Below are 22,865 nucleotides of genomic sequence, written 5' to 3' on the forward strand. Positions count from 1 at the left end.
TCACATCCTGTCCCTAAAAGATGCAGAAAAACTAGTTCACGCATTTGTTACTTCTAGGCTGGATTATTGCAATTCCTTATTATCAGGCTGCTCTAACAAGTCTCTAAAGACTCACCAGTCTTTAAAAGTAGAATGGGAGGCAGAGCCTTCAGCTATCAGGCTCCTCTTCTATGGAACCATCTTCCAGATTCAGTCCGGGGTGCAGACACCCTCTCTATGTTTAAGAGTAGGCTTAAAACTTTCCTTTTTGATAAAGCTTATAGTTAGGGCCGACCAGGCTCGCCTTGGATCAGCCCTTAGTTATGCTGCTATAGGCCTAGACTGCTGGGGGACTTCCCATGATGCACTGAGCTCCTCTCTCCTCCTCCTCCTCTCCATCTGTATGTATTCATGTAACATCAATGCATGTCACTAACTTTGCTTCTTCCTCAGAGTTTTTGTGCTCACAGGAAACCTCAGAGTCCATGTTGTGGGTCATGGCTGCGGGGATGGTGGCGTCCTGTGGCAGGGGAGGGGGAGCGCCGCAACATAAGGTGACACGATACCGAGTAGATGCAAAAGAATACATTTATTTACAAAAAGACAAAAAGGATAAAGTAAAGGTGAAACTGTAACATGTCATCATCATCATCATCATCATCATCTCAAGAAACATTACAGATAAAAAATTAAATGAAAGTTATTAATTCATAAATCAAATGAAAAGAATCTTTTCAATAATGAAAATATAATGAACACAACAATCACACAAGATCAAAAGAAGAAAATAACCTTAAACCTTCAATCACTGATCAGAAATCAATCAGACAGCAGGAAGTAATGACATTAAAGGAGCAGTGACGCAGCGTTTGGTACTGAGCAGGTATTGTACAGCAGCCGGTCCTGTTCAAGTCCTGGTCTATCACAGTCTCTCACACTCGAACTCGGAGCCAGTCTCAGATGGGCGGGGCTTGTCAATGAAGAACACCTCTCTGTTCACTGGCGGCGGCGTGCAGGGCGGACTCCCCTTGCCGGAGTTGGGGACGGGGGCTGGGTCGGGCAGGTGCTCAGGGGCGTACTTCCTCTCCGTCCGGTTCAGAGGAGCTCGGAGGCGTCCATGTGCGTCGGCCTTCGGTCTGAAGCGCTTCAGCCTGACGGCGTCTTTGGCGTCCCGGGCGCAGGGCAGCAGCACCGCCACGTCTTTACGGAACTTGGAGCTGAGGCCGAAGTAGATGAGCGGGTTGTAGAAACTGGCCGACTTGGCGAACAGGCGGGTGAAGATGCTGGTCAGGTTTGGCACATGAAAGCCACACGCTGACCACATGGACACCACGGCATACGGAGACCACGCCAGGATGAAGGCCGTACAGATCACTATGGAAACCTGCAAAGAGACGACCAATAAGAAGCTTCAAACCTAAAACATCATCAGCACCATCAGCACCATCATCACCATCGCCACTATCATCATCATCATCCCCACACGATGTCGCCAGCGCGACTCGTCCAATCAGGACTGAACCAGAACCCGACCCTGGATGAAGCATCATCAGACTCACGATGGTGACGTCTCTTTCGATCTTCCTCTGGCGGTCGCTCAGGTCTCCCTCAGCTGACAGAGCGTTTCCTCTCTTCACCGTGTTGATGATGGACACGTAGCAGAAGAGCATGACGAGCACCGGCACGAAGAAGCTGAACAGGAAGATGGAGATGATGTACGACCTGTACACGCTCGAGTGGTTCGCTTTGGCCCAGTCAATCTCACATGTCCCGTACCCACGATCTGCAGAGGGGTCAGAGGTCAGAGGTCAGAGTTAAGAGAGAGAGTTTTAGCATGGTAACAGATTATGATGTGTGCTTCCTGCCTGTGTAGCTCCCCCAGCCAAGCAGCGGAGCTCCGGACCAGAATCCAGCTGTGATCCAGATCAGCAGCAGACAGACAGACACGCTGATCCTGCTGATGTGACGAGCTGAAAACACACAATTTAAAGTTTATGACATGCTAACATGCTAACATTAGCATGTGTTTTGTTCCTCACCTCTGCTCGGGTGACATCCTTTGATGTAGCGTGTGATGCTGATCACTGTCAGCGTGTTGATGCTGCTCAGACCAAACAGCAGAGTGAAGAAACCGTCCACCTGGAGGACACACAATACAGGTGAGCTCAGGTTACAGGTGTGTCCGGCTTCAGGCTCTGCCTCTCTAAAGGTCAGTACTTCCTGTCTGACATCATCATGTCCTCCCTTGGCTTACAACCTTCTAGCAGAGTCACCGCAGGTCTTATTACATATTATAATATTTATTTTTATTGTCTACTTCTGTTTGGGAGATAATCATGCTCTGCTGGAACTACAGTTCCCATCCTGCTTCAGGGGATGTAAACAGGAAGTATAACAACGCCATGGATTCAGTGAGTTAGCTATGAGCTACCAAGTGATTCTCGCCGATATTTGTTTATACTTTCTCCATTTAAAGTCATGTGAATCAGCTGTTAGCAGCTCCTGTTTGCAGTGTAACGTGATGTACGGTGATTTATAGGGGCTTATTGGCGATGGACATTGGAGATAATGATATCCTCGGGTAGTGTGGCAGAAGAAATATGACTTTTTATTCAAGCTGCGACGATTGGATGATCTGTCTGTTCAGAGTGTAGCTCAGATAAACTAAACATGTCTCAGGTGAGCAGTACCTCACAGGTCCAGATGGAGGAGATCAGGTACCCGCTGTCCTGGAAGACGTTGAAGATCTCAATGATACCTCTGGAGTAGCCAAACACGGAGATGCTGGCATCAGAGATGGCCAGGTTAAAGGTCAGGTAGTCCGTGGGCTGCAGGCAGGATCTCTGTCGGTACAGGACGAACAGGACGATGCTGTTTCCAAACCATGACAACCAACCTGAAACCAGAAACAGATACAGTCTGCAGGTTCTGAAACCAGAGACACAGATACTGTCACCTCAGAAAAAACATCATTATTTTTTAAGATATTAAGGGCAAAAGATGACAGAGCTCACTTTACATTGAACTAAAATTAATATGGAATTCTGTTAAATCTTTGCAGAATGAGTTCGTGTCGGTTTATGAGTCGTAAGAAATCATAAAGGATCTTGCAGAGAGAGCAGATGCTGGTAGGCTTGGCTCTGTTAAATTTAACATTATATTAATATATATAATAATAATTTTCCTCCGTCAGCAGCAAAACAGTTGAAGACTTTATTTTCCTCGTCGTCAGTCATTTAAAGTGTAAATTAACTTATCAAACAGATTTTCAGAATTCACTCAGTTCTTTTGATAAATTCGGCGCCGTGTTTCACAAAGCAGAACTCTGATTTGATGAGATCTTACTTTAGTTTATTTAATTTAGTTCACAGAAGAGCTGTTAAAGTTAAATATCAGCCGAAATGAAAAGTCTTTCTTTAGGAGTCTTACAAAGTCATACATATGCGTGCTGGCTTGCTGGACAGTTTAACTTGAGCTAGAGCTTCCCAGCAGGGGCCCTTACGGAGGGAAGTTAGGATGATTCTACAGGACAGGAAAGACAGAAAAGAAGTTTTTCACAGACAGGTGAGTGAAGTCCTTGAGTGGTGGAAATGAACCTGTTAGTTTAGTTTTTAGCCGACATTTAATCAGTACAGGCAAATTTTTAGCAGCTATTCATACTGAACCATAGACTGTAAAAAATATGTAATCACAGTGACGTCACCCATTAGTTTGTGAACTGCCGTTTTGAAGCCTTCTAGCTTCTAGCTTGTAGTTCAGCGATTTGACCGTCGCCATCTTGGATTTGACCATCGCCATGTTTGATTTTTGGAGCCAGAAGTGACCATATTTGGACAAGAGGGTGGAGTTGACCATAGCGCTAGCTGCTAGATGGTTAGCACATGCATTTGCAATCTATGGTTAACAGTGATAATGCGAATGCTAATGCTAATTTCCGCGAGTGAAAAACAGGCCTAAAAGCATTAAAACAAAATGTTCACATCTGACTCCTGAGAGGATCTTTTATCAGAACCAAATGCCAAACTAGAGTTTTTACAGTTAACTTTCATGAACTGGAAACACACTGTGAAATAGCGACGGCTACACCTACGCTATATATCTGGTTACGCCATGGTTACGTTACGTAATCAACATTGTTGCCGTGGTGGCGACTTGTCAATGACAACGTAGCCACGCCACACGTAGCATGTGTGTAGTAGTACTGCAGTGTAATACAGTTACACTGTGTAGTATAGTTGCAGTATGTAATGTAGTTGCAGTGTGTAAAAGTAATGCAGTGTGTTGTATAGTTGCAGTGTTTAGTAGTACTGCAGTGTGTACTACAGTTACAGCGTGTTGTACAGTTACAGTGTGTAGTAGTACTGCAGTGTGCACTACAGTTACAGTGTGTAGTAGTACTGCAGTGTGTGCTACAGTTACAGTGTGTTCTACAGTTACAGTGTGTAGTAGTACTGCAGTGTGTGCTACAGTTACAGTGTGTTGTATAGTTACAGTGTGTACTACAGTTACAGTGTGTAGTAGTACTGCAGTCTGTAGTACAGTTACAGTGTGTAGTAGTACTGCAGTGTGTGCTACAGTTACAGCGTGTTGTATAGTTGCAGTGTGTACTACAGTTACAGTGTGTTGTACAGTTACAGTGTGTAGTAGTACTGCAGTCTGTAGTACAGTTACAGTGTGTAGTAGTACTGCAGTGTGTGCTACAGTTACAGCGTGTTGTATAGTTGCAGTGTGTACTACAGTTACAGTGTGTACTACAGTTACAGTGTGTAGTAGTACTGCAGTGTGTGCTACAGTTACAGTGTGTTCTACAGTTACAGTGTGTAGTAGTACTGCAGTCTGTAGTACAGTTACAGTGTGTAGTAGTACTGCAGTGTGTGCTACAGTTACAGTGTGTAGTAGTACTGCAGTGTGTACTACAGTTACAGTGTGTTGTATAGTTGTAGTGTGTAGTAGTACTGCAGTGTGTGCTACAGTTACAGTGTGTAGTAGTACTGCAGTGTGTGCTACAGTTACAGTGTGTTGTATAGTTGTAGTGTGTAGTAGTACTGCAGTGTGTAGTACAGCTGCAGTGTGTACTACAGTTATAGTGTGTAGTAGTACTGCAGTGTGTACTACAGTTACAGTGTGTAGTAGTACTGCAGTGTGTGCTACAGTTACAGTGTGTAGTAGTACTGCAGTGTGTGCTACAGTTACAGTGTGTTGTATAGTTGCAGTGTGTAGTAGTACTGCAGTGTGTAGTACAGCTGCAGTGTGTACTACAGTTACAGTGTGTTGTATAGTTACAGTGTGTAGTAGTACTGCAGTCTGTAGTACAGTTACAGTGTGTTGTATAGTTACCGTGTGTACTATAGTTACAGTGTGTTGTATAGTTGCAGTGTGTAGTAGTACTGCAGTGTGTACTACAGTTACAGTGTGTTGTATAGTTACAGTGTGTACTACAGTTACAGTGTGTAGTAGTACTGTAGTCTGTAGTACAGTTACAGTGTGTTGTATAGTTGCCGTGTGTACTATAGTTACAGTGTGTTGTATAGTTGCAGTGTGTAGTAGTACTGCAGTGTGTACTACAGTTACAGTGTGTTGTATAGTTGTAGTGTGTAGTAGTACTGCAGTGTGTGCTACAGTTACAGTGTGTTGTATAGTTGTAGTGTGTAGTAGTACTGCAGTGTGTACTACAGTTACAGTGTGTTGTATAGTTGCAGTGTGTAGTAGTACTGCAGTGTGTAGTACAGCTGCAGTGTGTACTACAGTTATAGTATGTAGTAGTACTGCAGTGTGTACTACAGTTACAGTGTGTTGTATAGTTGCAGTGTGTAGTAGTACTGCAGTATGTAGTACAGCTGCAGTGTGTACTACAGTTACAGTGTGTTGTATAGTTACAGTGTGTACTACAGTTACAGTGTGTTGTATAGTTGCAGTGTGTAGTAGTACTGCAGTATGTAGTACAGCTGCAGTGTGTACTACAGTTACAGTGTGTTGTATAGTTACAGTGTGTACTACAGTTACAGTGTGTAGTAGTACTGCAGTCTGTAGTACAGTTACATTGTGTTGTATAGTTACCGTGTGTACTATGGTTACAGTGTGTAGTAGTACTGCAGTGGGTAGTACAGGTACAGTGTGTACTACAGTTACAGTTTGTAATAGTACTGCAGTGTGTACTACAGTTACAGTGTGTTGTATAGTTGTAGTGTGTAGTAGTACTGCAGTGTGTGCTACAGTTACAGTGTGTTGTATAGTTGTAGTGTGTAGTAGTACTGCAGTGTGTACTACAGTTACAGTGTGTTGTATAGTTGCAGTGTGTAGTAGTACTGCAGTGTGTAGTACAGCTGCAGTGTGTACTACAGTTATAGTATGTAGTAGTACTGCAGTGTGTACTACAGTTACAGTGTGTTGTATAGTTGCAGTGTGTAGTAGTACTGCAGTATGTAGTACAGCTGCAGTGTGTACTACAGTTACAGTGTGTTGTATAGTTACAGTGTGTACTACAGTTACAGTGTGTAGTAGTACTGCAGTCTGTAGTACAGTTACATTGTGTTGTATAGTTACCGTGTGTACTATGGTTACAGTGTGTAGTAGTACTGCAGTGGGTAGTACAGGTACAGTGTGTACTACAGTTACAGTTTGTAGTAGTACTGCAGTGTGTACTACAGTTACAGTGTGTTGTACAGATACAGTGTCTAGTAGTACTGCAGTCTGTAGTACAGTTACAGTCTGTAGTACAGTTACAGTGTGTTGTGTAGTTACAGTGTGTACTACAGTTACAGTTTGTAGTAGTACTGCAGTGTGTACTAGTTAAAGTGTGTTGTATAGATACAGTGTGTAGTAGTACTGCAGTCTGTAGTACAGTTACAGTGTGTTGTGTAGTTACAGTGTGTACTACAGTTACAGTTTGTAGTAGTACTGCAGTGTATACTACAGTTAAAGTGTGTTGTATAGTTGTAGTGTGTAGTAGTACTGCAGTGTGTAGTACACTTACAGTGTATACTACAGTTACAGTTTGTAGTAGTACTGCAGTGTGTACTACAGTTACAGTGTGTTGGACAGATACAGTGTCTAGTAGTACTGCAGTCTGTAGTGCAGTTACAGTGTGTTGTGTAGTTACAGTTTGTAGTACTACTGCAGTGTGTACTACAGTTACAGTTTGTACTACAGTTACAGTGTGTTGTGTAGTTACAGTGTGTACTACAGTTAGTGTATAGGAGTACTGCAGTGTGTACTACAGTTACAGTGTGTACTACAGTTACAGTGTGTAGTAGTACTGCAGTGTGTAGTACAGCTGCAGTACTCGTACTCACCCAGCAGCAGCAGGTAGACCCCGATGATGGTCTCTCCTTGGTCGGACAGAGGGGGGTCTCTGCCCCCCCCCAGGATGAAGCTGCTGTTCCTCCAGGGGGTGCTGCCCCCCCCTCCCCCTCCTGCTGCAGAGCTGCCGGCTGACATGTCGAGCAGCAGGCTGAGAGTCTGAGGTCCGAGGTCTGAGGACAGGATGGCTCTGATAATCTGAGGTAAATATAGACCTGAGCCTGGACTGGCTTCAGACCAGCACACAGGTCACACTGTAAACCTGCTGTGTGATTGGCTGAATGGCTGATGATGTCATGACATCACAGTTTGACTGTTTACGTTCTGCTCCAGCCTCATAGTGACCTTTGACCTTAAAGGACTTCATGTTCCCTGGGCCACAGCGCTAACGCCTCAGCTAGCTGCTGATCTGAGGTCACAGAGAACAGAACTGTATCTTTAATGTTTTATTGATCGTATGTTAATAACCTGTCAGAAGCATCCAGGTGTGTCTTTACTCCTCAAACACACACAAAAACTTTATTTACAGTCAGACAAAAACACAACGTTAGTAAATAGTTATAATTCTATGTTATTTTATAAATAAATTATACTATTATAATATATATATATATATAACTGCTTATATTATTATTATTATTACAAACAGCAGCCTGTAGCGAGATCAGTGTGTCAGCAGCTCTCTTTGGGCTTAACTCAGGTTTTCTGATATCATGAAGCCGACTCACTTTTAACTGGCATAAATCACCATGGTAACCTGTGCTGAGCAGCAGGTTAGCACGTTGACGTCAGAGTTACAGATTACAACCTGTCAACACCCCGACCACTGACCAATCGGATCACTGGAAAAAACAGTCATTCCTACAGGATCCCAAAATGGACAAAAGTTGAACTCACAATAAAGTGACGAGTAAACAAAGAGCAACAAACATTCAGTAGAATCATTTTACTTTTCCTGGCTTTCCATTTCCACTCTGGTTTTAAAACCAAACTTCTAACAAACGGAGGGAAAGTTTATGACACTAAACACATGATGGTGATTAGCTGCATTTTGATTGTACAAGGTTTATTTAATCCTTTAAGCAATTACTGACAGCATCCATGCTCTTACACTCAACAGTTTTTCTTCTTCTTCTCCCTTGTTTGCAATATAGATATTTATTGAATTTGTTTATATCACCCCATGAATATTTCTCTAGATCCACCCTGTTTATAAATCTACGCTTCTCCTCCTCCTTCTTCTTCTTCTTCTTCTCCTTCTCTTCTTCTCTGCACGTGTTTGTAGTTTTCAGCGTGAACTTGTGATGGATGACCATATAAGGAGCGGCAGCGCCATAAAAGGAAACGTGCTTCTTTATAAGGAGAAACGTAGTTCGGTTTGTGGTATCAGTGCGCGCAGCCTCCATAATCTGTCTGTATGTTGTCTGTTAATTCATGTAGAATGCGTTCATGGATCGTTTCTGATTAAATGTTTCGTATATTTGTGGAGGACTGTTGACATACCGCGTAGTGTCTGTGGAACTATGTCTCACAGCGGAAGAATATGTGCGGGTGCTGCTTGTCATTTCCTTATGTGGAGCGGAGTGATCCGGGGGGCTGGGCCTTGCTGCTTACTGCAGAAAAACAACTTTATAACTTTACTCTCTGTTTTTCTTCAAACTGCCTCAGATTTCATGGAGAAAATGTATCCCAGAGTTTCCTCGCATGTTGTTTGGCTGTTCGGCCTGATCAATCGGTGATTTACGGAGTATCCCGATGTGCGGAGAGCCGAACTTGTTGCTAAAGTAACCGCTAACTGGTTAGCTAGTTAGCTCCGTTAGCCGCGCAGCTAGCGGTCCGGTTAATCACACTGCCCGGGCTGGAAGCTCGGAGCCCGGGGAGGGAGTGTCGGTGTTCCCGCCGCTAGCACCGGAGCTTTGTCCCGCCGCGAGGAGGAGGTTTCCAGGCCCGGCGGGGAATGGGAACCAGAACCGGAACCGGGCGGGCGGGCAACGGAACCGGACTGAACGCGGCCGGACCCGGACCGAACTCCACCGCGGAGCCCGATGGAGGCCTGTTTGAAGAGCGGGAATACGGTACCGAGGTGGTTTACAGCGGCTCCGACCCGGAGTCCGAGTCCGGGGAGGACGAGGACACGGCGGGTTCAGGCGGGGACAGGAGAGGGGTGAAGCGGGAGAGGAGTGAGAGGGAGGTCGGTCATCAGGCGGCGGCCTCCGGAGGCCTGGCGGGGGTTTACGGCGGGGCCAGCACCGGGGTGCCCGGGGCTAAGCCCGGCAAGAAGACCCGAGGAAGAGTGAAGATCAAGATGGAGTTCATCGACAACAAGCTGCGGAGGTACACCACCTTCAGCAAGAGGAAGACCGGCATCATGAAGAAGGTGAGGGGGCCAGCTGACAGCAGGGGTCAGAGGTCACACACAGGTTACGTGATCTGCTGTGTGTGTGTTTAATAGCTTATTTAATTAAAGTTAATAGATCCTGAGTGACCCTGCAGGGACCACACTGTGGACACACCGGATCTGAGTATAATAATGTGATTGGTCACCTGTCAGGCCTCACCTGAGATCACTGAGCCGCTTTGTGCCTGAGGAGTCGGTCATGTGACCTCACCTGTTCCCAGCTGACACCGGTTCATGGTAGAAATATTTAACTGACTCACTGAAAACACACAGATGAACTTTTCTGTTGCTACTATGGGATGTAACTCTGTGTGTAAGGCTCTGGTAACCATGACAACCCTGACGGTCGGAGCTGCAGGTTAACAGGCTGCTTCCTGAGAGCGTTTATTTTCACTATTGGCTAATCCGCTGATCATTTTATTGATTAATCGTTTAGTCTATAAAACATCACAGAACCATCGAACAAGAGTTCAACGTTCTGCAATAAAAGCAGCAGAGTAGTTCATCTGAGACACGTCAGTATTTATCTGATTTATAGCTTTGTGTTTGTTTACCTGCCCCCCCCCCAGGCGTACGAACTGTCCACACTGACCGGTACGCAGGTGTTGCTACTGGTCGCCAGTGAGACGGGTCACGTGTACACGTTTGCTACAAGGAAGCTTCAGCCGATGATCACGTCAGAGACGGGAAAAGCTCTGATCCAGACCTGCCTGAACTCCCCGGACTCACCGCCGCGCTCCGACCCGTCCGTGGACCAGAGGATGAGCGCCACCGGCTTCGAGGAGACCGACCTCACCTACCAGGTGTCCGAGGCGGACGGCGGCCCTGAGGGCGCCAAGGTAACCGACTCAGACTGCACAGTGGAACGTGGAGGAATGTGGGTTATATACACAGGAGAACGAGACATAGAACCTGATCACATGATCTTTGGCTCCTCCCAGCACATGGTTCTGTTAGAACAGGTTCTGTTAGAACAGGTTCTGTTGGAGGCCTCTGTAGAACAGGCGAGGTTCTATTACAACAGGTTAGAACCCAATAATAAACTGACCTCATGCGTCCTCGTACGTCAAGTCTTGTGATTGGTTCACTCACTCCATGTGAAAGCGTCTTTCATCAGACGAATGTAACCCTCTACGTGCTCGTCCCTGCAGTGTCACAACACAACGTCGATCAGCTGTCGATCACTTTAACAGCTGATCAGCGGAAACACGTTGCTTTACGTGACACTTCAGAGGAAACGTCTTGTTTCTCTAAAAACATGTTTCCTCTCCTCGCCTGGTTTCCCTGCATCCTTGTACGACCTCGTACAACCTCGTGCGTCCTCGTACAACCTCATGCGTCCTCGTACAATCTCGTACATCCTAGTATGACCTCATGCGTCCTCGTACAACCTTGTGCGTCCTCTTGCGTCCTCGTACAACCTCGTGCGTCCTCGTACAACCTCGTGCGTCCTCGTACAACCTCGTGCGTCCTCGTACAACCTCGTACATCCTAGTATGACCTCATGCGTCCTCGTACAACCTTGTGCGTCCTCGTACAACCTCGTACATCCTAGTATGACCTCATGCATCCTCGTACAACCTCGTGCATCCTAGTACGACCTCATGCATCCTCGTACAACCTCGTGCATCCTAGTATGACCTCATGCATCCTCGTACAACCTTGTGCGTCCTCTTGCGTCCTCGTACGACCTCGTGCGTCCTCGTACAACCTCGTGCGTCCTCGTACAACCTCGTACATCCTAGTATGACCTCATGCGTCCTCGTACAACCTTGTGCGTCCTCGTACAACCTCGTACATCCTAGTATGACCTCGTGCGTCCTCGTACAACCTTGTGCGTCCTCGTACAACCTCGTACATCCTAGTATGACCTCATGCGTCCTCGTACAACCTTGTGCGTCCTCGTACAACCTCGTACATCCTAGTACGACCTCATGCGTCCTCGTACAACCTTGTGCGTCCTCGTACAACCTCGTACATCCTAGTACGACCTCATGCATCCTCGTACAACCTCGTGCGTCCTCTTGTGTCCTCATACAACCTCGTGCGTCCTTGTACAACCTCATGCGTCCTCGTACAACCTCATGCGTCCTCTTGTGTCCTCGTACAACCTTGTGCGTCCTCTTGTGTCCTCGTACAACCTCATGCGTCCTCGTACAACCTCATGCGTCCTCCTACAACCTCGTACATCCTAGTATGACCTCATGCATCCTCGTACAACCTCGTGCGTCCTCGTACAACCTCGTGCGTCCTCGTACAACCTCTTGCGGCCTTGTACAACCTCGTACATCCTAGTATGACCTCATGTGTCCTCGTACAACCTCATGTGTCCTCTTGCGTCCTCGTACAACCTCATGCGTCCTCGTACGACCTTGTGCGTCCTTGTGCGTCCTCGGTGGGAGGGACTAAGACAGTGAGGGAAACATGGATGCAGTTCAGAGACTTGAGATGTACCTGAGGTCCCTGAGTTTGTGCCATCTGTCTGTCTCCCTGCAGGACTTGATCAAACCAGCCTTCACCAACCTGCCAGGCAGCACGCAGCCTTCCTCCTCCTCCTCCTCCTCCTCCTCATCCTCCTCCTCCTCCTCCCTGCAGGTGAGCGCCTCCTCCTGGCAACCGCCCTCTGTGTCGTCCAACGGGACGCTGCTGAAGACGTCAGCCGGAGTCGTGCTTCCCGGAGGATTCACCTTAATGTCAGGTAGTACAGATCGTCTCAGCTGTCCGTGCGTGACACACGTTCAGCTGTCCACATACTTTTGGCCGTCTATTGGAAACCGCTGTAGAGGTTTTCAGTTTTGTGCTTCAAGTTGTTAGCAGCTCACCTGTCTCTGGCCTCGGCCCGTCACTCCACCTGTCCACAGGTGCCTCGCTGCCTCCCGGCACCCACACCATCCCCCTCAGCCAGCTGCAGGGCCCCGCGGCCCCGGGCCCCGCCTCCACGCTGCACGCCCCGCCCACACAGCCGACCACGCTGCTTCGCCTCCCCGCCACTGTGTCGCTGTCAGGTGAGCCAGAGCCAGGGGTGCCACATTCATCTCAGGAGTACGAGGGTGTGTGACGGCCTTTTTTACACGTGGACAGCGGCGGACGTGCACGGGGACGTGCACACGGTTTCCTTCATACTTTTCGGGGGTCCGTGGCCACAGACGCGTTCTACACGTGCACACCAGTAAACGAGGTTGCAGTTCTGATCAGCCTTTAAACGCAATAATCTGTAAAGATCATCAGACCCGAGTCACCGCTGCTGCGTCACTCTCGCCGCTGCGTCACGCTCGCCGCTGCGTCTCTCTCGCCGCTGCGTCACTCTCGCCGCTGCGTCTCTCTCGCCGCTGCGTCACTCTCGCCGCTGCGTCACTCTCGCCGCTGCGTCACTCTCGCCGCTGCGTCACGCTCGCCGCTGCGTCACTCTCGCCGCTGCGTCACGCTCGCCGCTGCGTCACTCTCGCCGCTGCGTCTCTCTCGCCGCTGCGTCACTCTCGCCGCTGCGTCACGCTCGCCGCTGCGTCTCTCTCGCCGCTGCGTCTCTCTCGCCGCTGCGTCACTCTCGCCGCTGCGTCACTCTCGCCGCTGCGTCTCTCTCGCCGCTGCGTCACGCTCGCCGCTGCGTCACTCTCGCCGCTGCGTCACGCTCGCCGCTGCGTCACTCTCGCCGCTGCGTCACGCTCGCCGCTGCGTCACTCTCGCCGCTGCGTCTCTCTCGCCGCTGCGTCACTCTCGCCGCTGCGTCACTCTCGCCGCTGCGTCTCTCTCGCCGCTGCGTCACTCTCGCCGCTGCGTCACTCTCGCCGCTGCGTCTCTCTCGCCGCTGCGTCACTCTCGCCGCTGCGTCTCGCTCGCCGCTGCGTCTCTCTCGCCGCTGCGTCACTCTCGCCGCTGCGTCACTCTCGCCGCTGCGTCACGCTCGCCGCTGCGTCACGCTCGCCGCTGCGTCTCTCTCGCCGCTGCGTCACGCTCGCCGCTGCGTCACGCTCGCCGCTGCGTCTCTCTCGCCGCTGCGTCTCTCTCGCCGCTGCGTCTCTCTCGCCGCTGCGTCACTCTCGCCGCTGCGTCACGCTCGCTGCTGCGTCTCAGGGCCCGAACGCACTAACAGTGATAATCTGACGCTCCTGTGGCGCACTGCAAGCATCAGAGCTGAAATGCCAACATGTTGTTCTCTGCAGGAACTTTGCTGCATTAATTAACGAACGAATGAAAAGCAGGAAAGTAAAAACTAAACTAAGAGCGTCATCTGTTGACTTTATTTATTTGTGCTGTAAAATGTGACCGCCGTGAAATATTTAGAATAAAATGTTTTATTTCTCGCTTTGTTCTCACTACTGCTCGCTCTCCTTACTCGACCGCCGCGCCGTCTCTCTCTCTCTCTCTTTCAGCCGCAGAGGAAACAGTTTTGGTCGCTGAGTCGTCGTCCGACACTCCGACGACGCTGCAGGTGTTTAATAATAATAATCTGACGCACAGCAGCTGCGAGCATCAGATCATCAGTGCTGATGTTTCTGTAACATCCCAGATCAGCCTGAGTCACATGATAACTGCAGCTCAGTCTGACGGTTCAGTAGATGATGTCATAGATGTAAATAACATGGAAGGTGGTTTCTGACTGTGGAGAGCTCTGAGTGTGGCACCTCTGCTGATTAAAGACACAGTTTGAGGCTTCTGTTTTCATTCTGGACCGAACTGTGAGCTGAAACACTGGAACCCGCTCGGCTCACTGTAAACAGCAGCTTCACTGCCTGTAAAACATCCACAGCCTGTATGTGTCTGCTTATGTGCAGCAACATATTTCTCCTGCAGGATGAACCCAAAGCTTCAGCATCGCACTCACAGCTGCTTTTCACTGTTGCTGTTGACGTCAACACACACGAGACGCAGGAAGTTTTCTGTGACTCATAGAAAAGCTCCTGCGTCTTTTTACCATAAGTGTTGTAATAGAGGGGCACTGGAGGGGATACCGTGACTTAAAAACAATGTGGGAGTAGGGAAAAGTGGGGGGGGGGGGCTTATGGCCTCTTGGCCCCCCCTGCTGGTGCCGGAGCCCCACCCACCTGAGAGATTTACTGTGTGTGTGTTCAGGTGTGTGTTCAGGTTAGGCCTTGGTGATAAAACCATAGCGATAGTTAGTTACCGGCGATAGACACTATAATCAATAACAGACACACAGACACTATAATCAATAACAGACACACAGACACTATAATCAATAACAGACACTATAATCAATAACAGACACTATAATCAATAACAGACACTATAATCAATAACAGACACACAGACACTATAATCAATAACAGACACACAGACACTATAATCAATAACAGACACTATAATAATAATCAATAGCAATAAGAACATTGTTGGATAATCAATATTAAAGTTGACCTGCGTTCATCAGGAGGCGGAGTCTCACAGCAGTTGCAGACCATCCAGGTTCAAGCCAGCAGTCAGCAGACCTCCACCAATCAGAGCAGCTCAGACATTCACAACCCCGCCTCCACAGGTAAGAACATAGCCCCGCCTCCACAGGTAAGAACATAGCCCCGCCTCCACAGGTAAGAACATAGCCCCGCCTCCTCAATGCTGAGGGTCTTGAATGTACCACGGGGGGTTGGCCGCTGTGATTGGACGATATGACGCTGCTGATCAGTTTTCTCTCTCTCTCTCTGCAGCCGGTCTTCCTGCCTCCTCCTCCTCCTCCTCTTCCTCCTCAGTGGCTGGTCACATGATGTACCCCGGTGGTCACACGGTCATGTACGCCACACCGACGCCATCACTGGGAGACGGCAGCCTTGCTGTCCTCAACACCTTCTCCTCCACAGGCCATGCCCAGTCACATGACCCCGGTACGACCCTGGTACAATGATCACATCAACCCCAAGTAGTTACAGTAACCCCGAGTCATTACACTAACCCCGAGTCATTATAATAACCCCGAGTCATTATAATAACCCCGAGTCATTACACTAACCCCGAGTCATTATAATAACCCCGAGTCATTATAATAACCCCGAGTCATTACAATAACCCCGAGTCATTATAATAACCCCGAGTCATTACAGTAACCCCGAGTCATTATAATAACCCCGAGTCATTATAATAACCCCGAGTCATTACAATAACCCCGAGTCATTATAATAACCCCGAGTCATTACAGTAACCCCGAGTCATTATAATAACCCCGAGTCATTACAGTAACCCCGAGTCATTACAATAACCCCGAGTCATTATAATAACCCCGAGTCATTACAATAACCCCGAGTCATTATAATAACCCCGAGTCATTACAGTAACCCCGAGTCATTATAATAACCCCGAGTCATTATAATAATCCCGAGTCATTACAATAACCCCGAGTCATTATATTAACCCCGAGTCATTATAATAACCCCGAGTCATTATACGAACCCCGAGTCATTATAGTAACCCCGAGTCATTATAATAACCCCGAGTCATTATAGTAACCCCGAGTCATTACAGTAACCCCGAGTCATTACACTAACCCCGAGTCATTATAATAACCCCGAGTCATTACACTAACCCCGAGTCATTATAATAACCCCGAGTCATTATATTAACCCTGAGTCATTACACTAACCCCGAGTCATTATAATAACCCCGAGTCATTATAGTAACCCCGAGTCATTACAGTAACCCTGAGTCATTATAATAACCCCGAGTCATTATACTAACCCCGAGTCATTATAATAACCCCGAGTCATTATAGTAACCCCGAGTCATTATAATAACCCCGAGTCATTATAATAACCCCGAGTCATTATACTAACCCCGAGTCATTATAATAACCCCGAGTCATTATAATAACCCCGAGTCATTATAGTAACCCCGAGTCATTATAATAACCCCGAGTCATTATAATAACCCCGAGTCATTATACTAACCCCGAGTCATTATAATAACCCCGAGTCATTATAATAACCCCGAGTCATTATACGAACCCCGAGTCATTATAATAACCCCGAGTCATTATAATAACCCTGAGTCATTATAATAACCCCGAGTCATTATACAAACCCCGAGTCATTATACTAACCCCGAGTCATTATACTAACCCCGAGTCATTATAATAACCCCGAGTCATTATAATAACCCCGAGTCATTATAGTAACCCCGAGTCATTATAATAACCCCGAGTCATTATAATAACCCCGAGTCATTATAGTAACCCCGAGTCATTATAATAACCCCGAGTCGTTATAATAACCCCGAGTCGTTATAATAACCCCGAGTCATTATACTAACCCCGAGTCATTATAATAACCCCGAGTCATTATAATAACCCCGAGTCATTATAGTAACCCCGAGTCATTATAATAACCCCGAGTCATTATAATAACCCCGAGTCATTATAATAACCCCGAGTCATTATAATAACCCCGAGTCATTATAGTAACCCCGAGTCATTATACTAACCCCGAGTCATTATAATAACCCCGAGTCATTATACTAACCCCGAGTCATTATAATAACCCCGAGTCATTATAATAACCCCGAGTCATTACAAGGTTTTAAATAAAGTTTTGTTTGTTGTGTCTTTCAGCTTCGGTCCCGCAGGTCTTCCTCACATCACTTCCTCCAGTCGCTGCTCAGATCCCAGTTTCTGCCGTCCAGCTGCACCCGGTACTCTGAATATACTAATACTGCTCCTACTACTCTCAGTACTGCTCCTACTACTCTCAGTACTGCTCGTACTACTCTCAGTACTGCCCCTACTACTCTCAGTACTGCTCCTACTACTCTCAGTACTGCCCCTACTACTCTCAGTACTGCTCGTACTACTCTCAGTACTGCCCCTACTACTCTCAGTACTGCCCCTACTACTCTCAGTACTGCCCCTACTACTCTCAGTACTGCTCCTACTACTCTCAGTACTGCCCCTACTACTCTCAGTACTGCTCGTACTACTCTCAGTACTGCTCGTACTACTCTCAGTACTGCCCCTACTACTCTCAGTACTGCCCCTACTACTCTCAGTACTGCTCGTACTACTCTCAGTACTGCTCGTACTACTCTCAGTACTGCCCCTACTACTCTCAGTACTGCCCCTACTACTCTCAGTACTGCCCCTACTACTCTCAGTACTGCCCCTACTACTCTCAGTACTGCTCGTACTACTCTCAGTACTGCTCGTACTACTCTCAGTACTGCTCCTACTACTCTCAGTACTGCTCCTACTACTCTCAGTACTGCTCGTACTACTCTCAGTACTGCTCCTACTACTCTCAGTACTACTCTCAGTACTGCTCCTACTACTCTCAGTACTGCTCCTACTACTCTCAGTACTGCTCCTACTACTCTCAGTACTACTCTCAGTACTGCTCCTACTACTCTCAGTACTGCTCCTACTACTCTCAGTACTGCTCCTACTACTCTCAGTACTACTCTCAGTACTGCTCCTACTACTCTCAGTACTACTCTCAGTACTGCTCGTACTACTCTCAGTACTGCTCCTACTACTCTCAGTACTACTCTCAGTACTGCTCGTACTACTCTCAGTACTGCTCCTACTACTCTCAGTACTACTCTCAGTACTGCTCGTACTACTCTCAGTACTGCTCCTACTACTCTCAGTACTGCTCCTACTACTCTCAGTACTGCTCGTACTACTCTAATGTACTACTATAATTCAGAGTACCAGTATCTACTGCAGATCGTCCCAGTAACCGTGTGTGTGTGTGTGTGTGTGTGTGTGTGTGTGTGTGTGTGTGTGTGTTTCAGATGGTCATCAGTCAGCAGAGCAGCAGCAGTAATCTGGCGGAGCTGCAGGTCGTCAGTCTGGATGTCCACCAATCAAAAGACGACTGACAGTCACATGACCCATCCACCATGATGTTCATGATTCCTGGTTTCACTTCAAGATGTAAAAGAACAAAAAGTGCCAAAACAGTGGAGCGGCTCATTAAAGGAACGATTCACCCAAAAACTACAGATCATGTTAACTTCACATTCCTGCTGATCGCTTTGATCCTCCGTCAGTTTCTGATCATTTCTGATCATTTCTGTAGAAATCAATCAGTCGGTGTTTCTCAGCCGCCTTGCTGACTCAGCAGGTTTACAGTCTGCAGGAAGAGTCTGAACCAGAGTCTGAACTCTTTGTTTTCTGTCTCTGCCACTCAGCTCACACCATGAAGAACATAAACTACAGAGTTCAGGGTCAATGACTGTCGATCAATACCAGATCAATAACCAATAACCATCTGTTATCTGTAAACATGTGAAAAAGGACAAAAAAGGATCAAAGTTGAGGTTATGAGATTGACTGTTACGGGATCAATAATGATGATCATGTATCAGATCATCAGTGTGTAGAGAACAGGCGTCTGTGGTGCGTTCAGGGACACTCGCTCATCAGGAGACGAACCCGGACTCTGAGAAGAACTGATGATGATGATGAAGGAGGAATATTTCCTGTCTCTTGAACCTGAACGGCCTCATCAGACTCTGATACCTGAACTCACCAGAGCTCTTATTTACAGACTGACCCTGAACTCACCGGAGGTGTTATTTACAGACTGACCCCGAACTCACCGGAGGTGTTATTTACAGACTGACCCTGAACTCACCTGAACTGTTTTTAGACTCTCTGACTGTTAAAGTTCGTCACACTGCTGCAGTTTGACCTTTGACTCCTCAGCATCATGTTTTCATGTGTATATATTTCTATATTCAGTGATGTCATTAGTTATTGTTTGTTAGCAGGAAATCAATCGATCAATAAAAACACTTTTGGAGAGAAAAGTTAGTTTGGTTACTTAATCACAGTCTGATCACATGATCAGTCTGATCACATGCTTCATGTTCCTAAATAAATGTGTAATCACAAGATGAGGCATAAAATTATATATTATAAAATATTGATTATCAGGATCCTGCAGAGAACGCTCCCGCTCTAAATAAGAGTTAGAACGGGAGAGTTTAGTGATAATTTAATGATAGAGAACAGAAAGCTCACCTGCGCCATCATGTAATCAATAAAAATCCACACTGAACTGATCTTTATGCTGATTGATCAACATTGTAAAATAACGGACGTAGCCGCCGTGATGTCACCTGTTGGTTTCTGGACTCGCTTTTTGGAGCCTCAGGTTTGCATTTTGACCGTCGCCATCTTGGATTTTTGGAGCCAGAAGTGACCATATTTGGACGAGGGGTGGAGCTGACCCTGATGCTAGCTGCTAGCTGCTAGCTTGGTTAGCATGGTGCATTTTCAGGCTATGCTTAACTGTGACAATGCTAATGCTAATTTCTTGCTAGTGAAAAACAGTTTTAAAGTGTACTTACCTGGAAAACTGAACATCGACTCCTTAGACGATCTTTTAGTTCAAACGCTGAACAAAATGTTCCGTTAACTTTACATCTAAACTCTGGGAATCTGGTTACACTATGAAGACGTTACCTCACCAACTTTGTCGCTGTGGTAGCGACTTGTCAATCACAACGTAGTCACATCACTATTGCAGGAAATAGAAGAGCCATTGAATCCATCCTCCGTTCACGGGGACCATCTGTGAATCACAGGAAACCTCCTGCAGCAGCTGTGAGCGCGGTGCCGAAGCTTCGGGTCCGTCCTGCGGGTCCTGTGGGCCGCCGCTGCTTCAGCCCTGACTGGTTTGAGCCGAGCGGCGTATTTCTGCCCCTCTAAACTGGTATTTTAATGTAACAGAGTGGAACTTAATGTGGAGCAACAGGGAGAGGGGGAGAAATATGTTGCTGCACATAAGCAGACACATACAGGCTGTGGATGTATTACAGGCAGTGAAGCTGCTGTTTACAGTGAGCCGAGCGGGTTCCAGTGTTTCAGCTCACAGTTCGGTCCAGAATGAAAACAGAAGCCTCAAACTGTGTCTTTAATTAGCAGAGGTGCCACACTCAGAGCTCTCCACAGTCAGAAACCACCTGCCATGTTATTTACATCTATGACATCATCTACTGAACCGTCAGACTGAGCTGCAGTTATCATGTGACTCAGGCTGAAACGTGTCACATTAATGTCGTTCAGATGTACGTGAACGCAACGGAAGACACTTCATTATTTTTAGGAACATGGCGGGCGAGGAGCTGAAGTTATGAAGTATTTCTCGTTAGTTATTAAATCATCTTTCATCAGACGGACGTGATGTTCGTCTCTGCAACGTTACGGGCCAGCTTTTTCCCTGAAACGTTAGTCGCTCTTGAGGCGGGAAACTGGCGTCTCGTATTTCCCTGAATATTGATCCCTGCTCCTGTTCACACGTGACCCCGTGCAGGAAATGTTCCTGAACATTTCAGGGATGTCTGTGTGAAACGTCAGTATTGATGTTCTGTTCACAGCATTCGCTTCACTTTTCAGACCGGAAGCTTCTTGCTCGTGTAAAATCAGTTTTATTACGTCATTACACTGCAAACAAAATATGACGTATTTGTCTTTTTGTACATAAGTTTATTAAAGTCTTTCTTTCTTCTCTCTGTGGCTTCAACACGGATCACCGGCTGCCAACAATAAAACTAATATAAAGATCAGAAAACGTGTGAAAAGGTCCGTAATACAAACGTAAAACAAAAATAAAAAGAAGAAAGAAATAAAGACAGAAGCTGGAAGTGCCGTCTGTGTGATTCATGTGTGATTATTGTTTTTATGACTTCTTCTCCTCCTCCATTAATATCCAGAATCTGTCGATCTGTAAATATTATTGATCTCCAAAGTTTTCCTGCTGGACATCAGAGGGGACGAGTCTGGCTTATTTTATGGTTACCATGGTAACCATGTAGCTTCATGTAGTTGTGAGTTAAAGAACGTGTGACGGTTCCATCAGGCGTCTTCTTGTCTGAGTCCAGAAACAGTTTTACAGAAACACTTCAGTTCATCTTCATCATCATCATCTCCGTTTTATTCGCCGTCACGTCGTGTTGCAGCGAAGCTTTTTATTTAAAAGCTCAGCGTTATGTTGAAGTTATTTATTTATTTATTCACTCATTTTGTTCGAGCTGTGAAGACAAAAAGAAAATAAAGTCCAAACCATGAAGCTCTGCTGTGTTTGAATGTTCACTGTTTATAGTGATTTACACTGATCAGCTGTTTATATCAATCATTCCTGTACAACATTTATGCTGTTTAAATAAATCAAGTAGTCCGCTGAAAGTGTTCATTTTGAGTCTCTTCATACATGACAACAACATGTGGAAAACATTTAAACTACATAAATCTATTTTTGTATTTTACTCTCGTGATAAATCACGACGGAGACAGGAAGTCATTCTGTCTCCTCGAAGCTTCTGACAGTAAAACAGACAGTTAGATGCTGCTCTGTGTGAGAAATAAAGAAAAGGTTCATAATCATCTGCTTATAGTGATATTTGACCCGGACACACGTGATCAATACAAACAGTTTCCACTGTATTTATATTCTTCTGCAGTTTCTTCATTTTTAACTTTCATTGATGCTTGTAAATGAATCCTGTCAAAGACTTGATGATAATGTTGCTAAACTGGTTCTTAAGTTGCCGACATCATAATTTTAATTATACATCTGATATTATCCAGCTGGTGATTCAATTCAATTTTATTTATATAGCGCCAAATCACAACAAAAGTCATCAAAAGTGATATATATACATGTATGTATGTGAATATATATATATATATATATATATATATATATATATATATATATATATATAATATAACCATGGTCAGTGATCTGAATGCTCATTTATTAACATATAAAGATAAAACCATGAACGAGGACCAGCGCTGCTCTTTCACCATGCAGACTCATCAAGCCGGATGTGGGAATCAAACCATCAACCTTCTAGTTATAAGTTGCTCTTCTAACCTGCAGATCATCACTACAAGTCGTCTCCTTCACCTGCAGCAGGTTCGTTCTGGTCGTCTCGTTTAGTTTCAACAATCGACTGTTCTGAGCTGCTTCTGTAGTTTATTCCAGCCTAGTCAGCGTCACCGTTGACTAAACTGGTTAGTTAGTAAACTGGTTAAACTGGTTAGTTAGTAAACTAGTTAAACTGGTTAGTTAGTAAACTGGTTAAACTGGTTAGTGGAGCCGCTGGATGTTAGTTGTAGTCAGACTTGTTACAGTAAGCGCAGCTTTCTGGTTGATGGAAACTGCTCAGATGTGTAAAGTTCATCCTCGTGTTTGTTCACTGGAAGCTTCAAGTTTCCACGTCACACTGCGTCAGTTAC

General features: G+C 46.3%; 2 protein-coding genes across 6 annotated transcripts; one reads left to right on the forward strand and one right to left on the reverse strand.

The window, feature by feature from the left end:
- Positions 1–705: 705 nt before the first annotated feature.
- Positions 706–22,250, reverse strand: LOC121906783 (opsin-5-like). Of its 3 annotated transcripts, none has more exons than XM_042425885.1 (7): positions 19,970–22,250; positions 7,272–7,508; positions 2,670–2,875; positions 2,019–2,118; positions 1,845–1,949; positions 1,539–1,762; positions 706–1,363 (listed from the first exon to the last, which is right to left on the reverse strand). In XM_042425885.1, exons 1-7 carry the CDS (start codon positions 19,983–19,985, stop codon positions 902–904), a joined length of 1,350 nt encoding a protein of 449 aa, XP_042281819.1. In that variant the 5' UTR covers positions 19,986–22,250; the 3' UTR covers positions 706–901. The 3 variants fall into 3 exon arrangements, with proteins under 3 accessions (XP_042281819.1, XP_042281829.1, XP_042281838.1); XM_042425895.1 differs by having other exon boundaries at positions 7,272–7,451; positions 19,970–22,249; XM_042425904.1 differs by lacking the exon at positions 7,272–7,508 and having other exon boundaries at positions 19,970–22,248.
- Positions 7,911–19,430, forward strand: LOC121906770 (serum response factor-like). 3 transcript variants are annotated; one of them, XM_042425862.1, is made up of 8 exons: positions 7,912–9,655; positions 10,246–10,515; positions 12,173–12,374; positions 12,538–12,681; positions 15,066–15,170; positions 15,340–15,513; positions 17,229–17,308; positions 18,407–19,430. In XM_042425862.1, exons 1-8 carry the CDS (start codon positions 9,236–9,238, stop codon positions 18,491–18,493), a joined length of 1,482 nt encoding a protein of 493 aa, XP_042281796.1. In that variant the 5' UTR covers positions 7,912–9,235; the 3' UTR covers positions 18,494–19,430. The 3 variants fall into 3 exon arrangements, with proteins under 3 accessions (XP_042281810.1, XP_042281796.1, XP_042281805.1); XM_042425871.1 differs by having other exon boundaries at positions 12,272–12,374; XM_042425876.1 differs by lacking the exon at positions 12,538–12,681 and having other exon boundaries at positions 7,911–9,655.
- Positions 22,251–22,865: the final 615 nt, after the last annotated feature.

This window comes from Thunnus maccoyii, chromosome 2 (assembly GCF_910596095.1).
Source record: "Thunnus maccoyii chromosome 2, fThuMac1.1, whole genome shotgun sequence".
Taxonomy (NCBI): domain Eukaryota; kingdom Metazoa; phylum Chordata; class Actinopteri; order Scombriformes; family Scombridae; genus Thunnus; species Thunnus maccoyii.

Excerpts from the sequence above, each read along its gene's own strand:
- LOC121906770 (XM_042425862.1), top strand. The coding sequence starts at position 9,236 with ATGGGAACCAGAACCGGAACCGGGCGGGCGGGCAACGGAACCGGACTG. Across the intron at positions 15,171-15,339 it reads TCACAACCCCGCCTCCACAG|CCGGTCTTCCTGCCTCCTCC; the intron begins GTAAGAACATAG and ends CTCTCTCTGCAG. Across the intron at positions 17,309-18,406 it reads CTGCCGTCCAGCTGCACCCG|ATGGTCATCAGTCAGCAGAG; the intron begins GTACTCTGAATA and ends TGTGTGTTTCAG.
- LOC121906783 (XM_042425885.1), bottom strand. Across the intron at positions 2,876-7,271 it reads GGTCTACCTGCTGCTGCTGG|GTTGGTTGTCATGGTTTGGA; the intron begins GTGAGTACGAGT and ends TTCTGGTTTCAG. Across the intron at positions 2,119-2,669 it reads CCTCCATCTGGACCTGTGAG|GTGGACGGTTTCTTCACTCT; the intron begins GTACTGCTCACC and ends TGTGTCCTCCAG.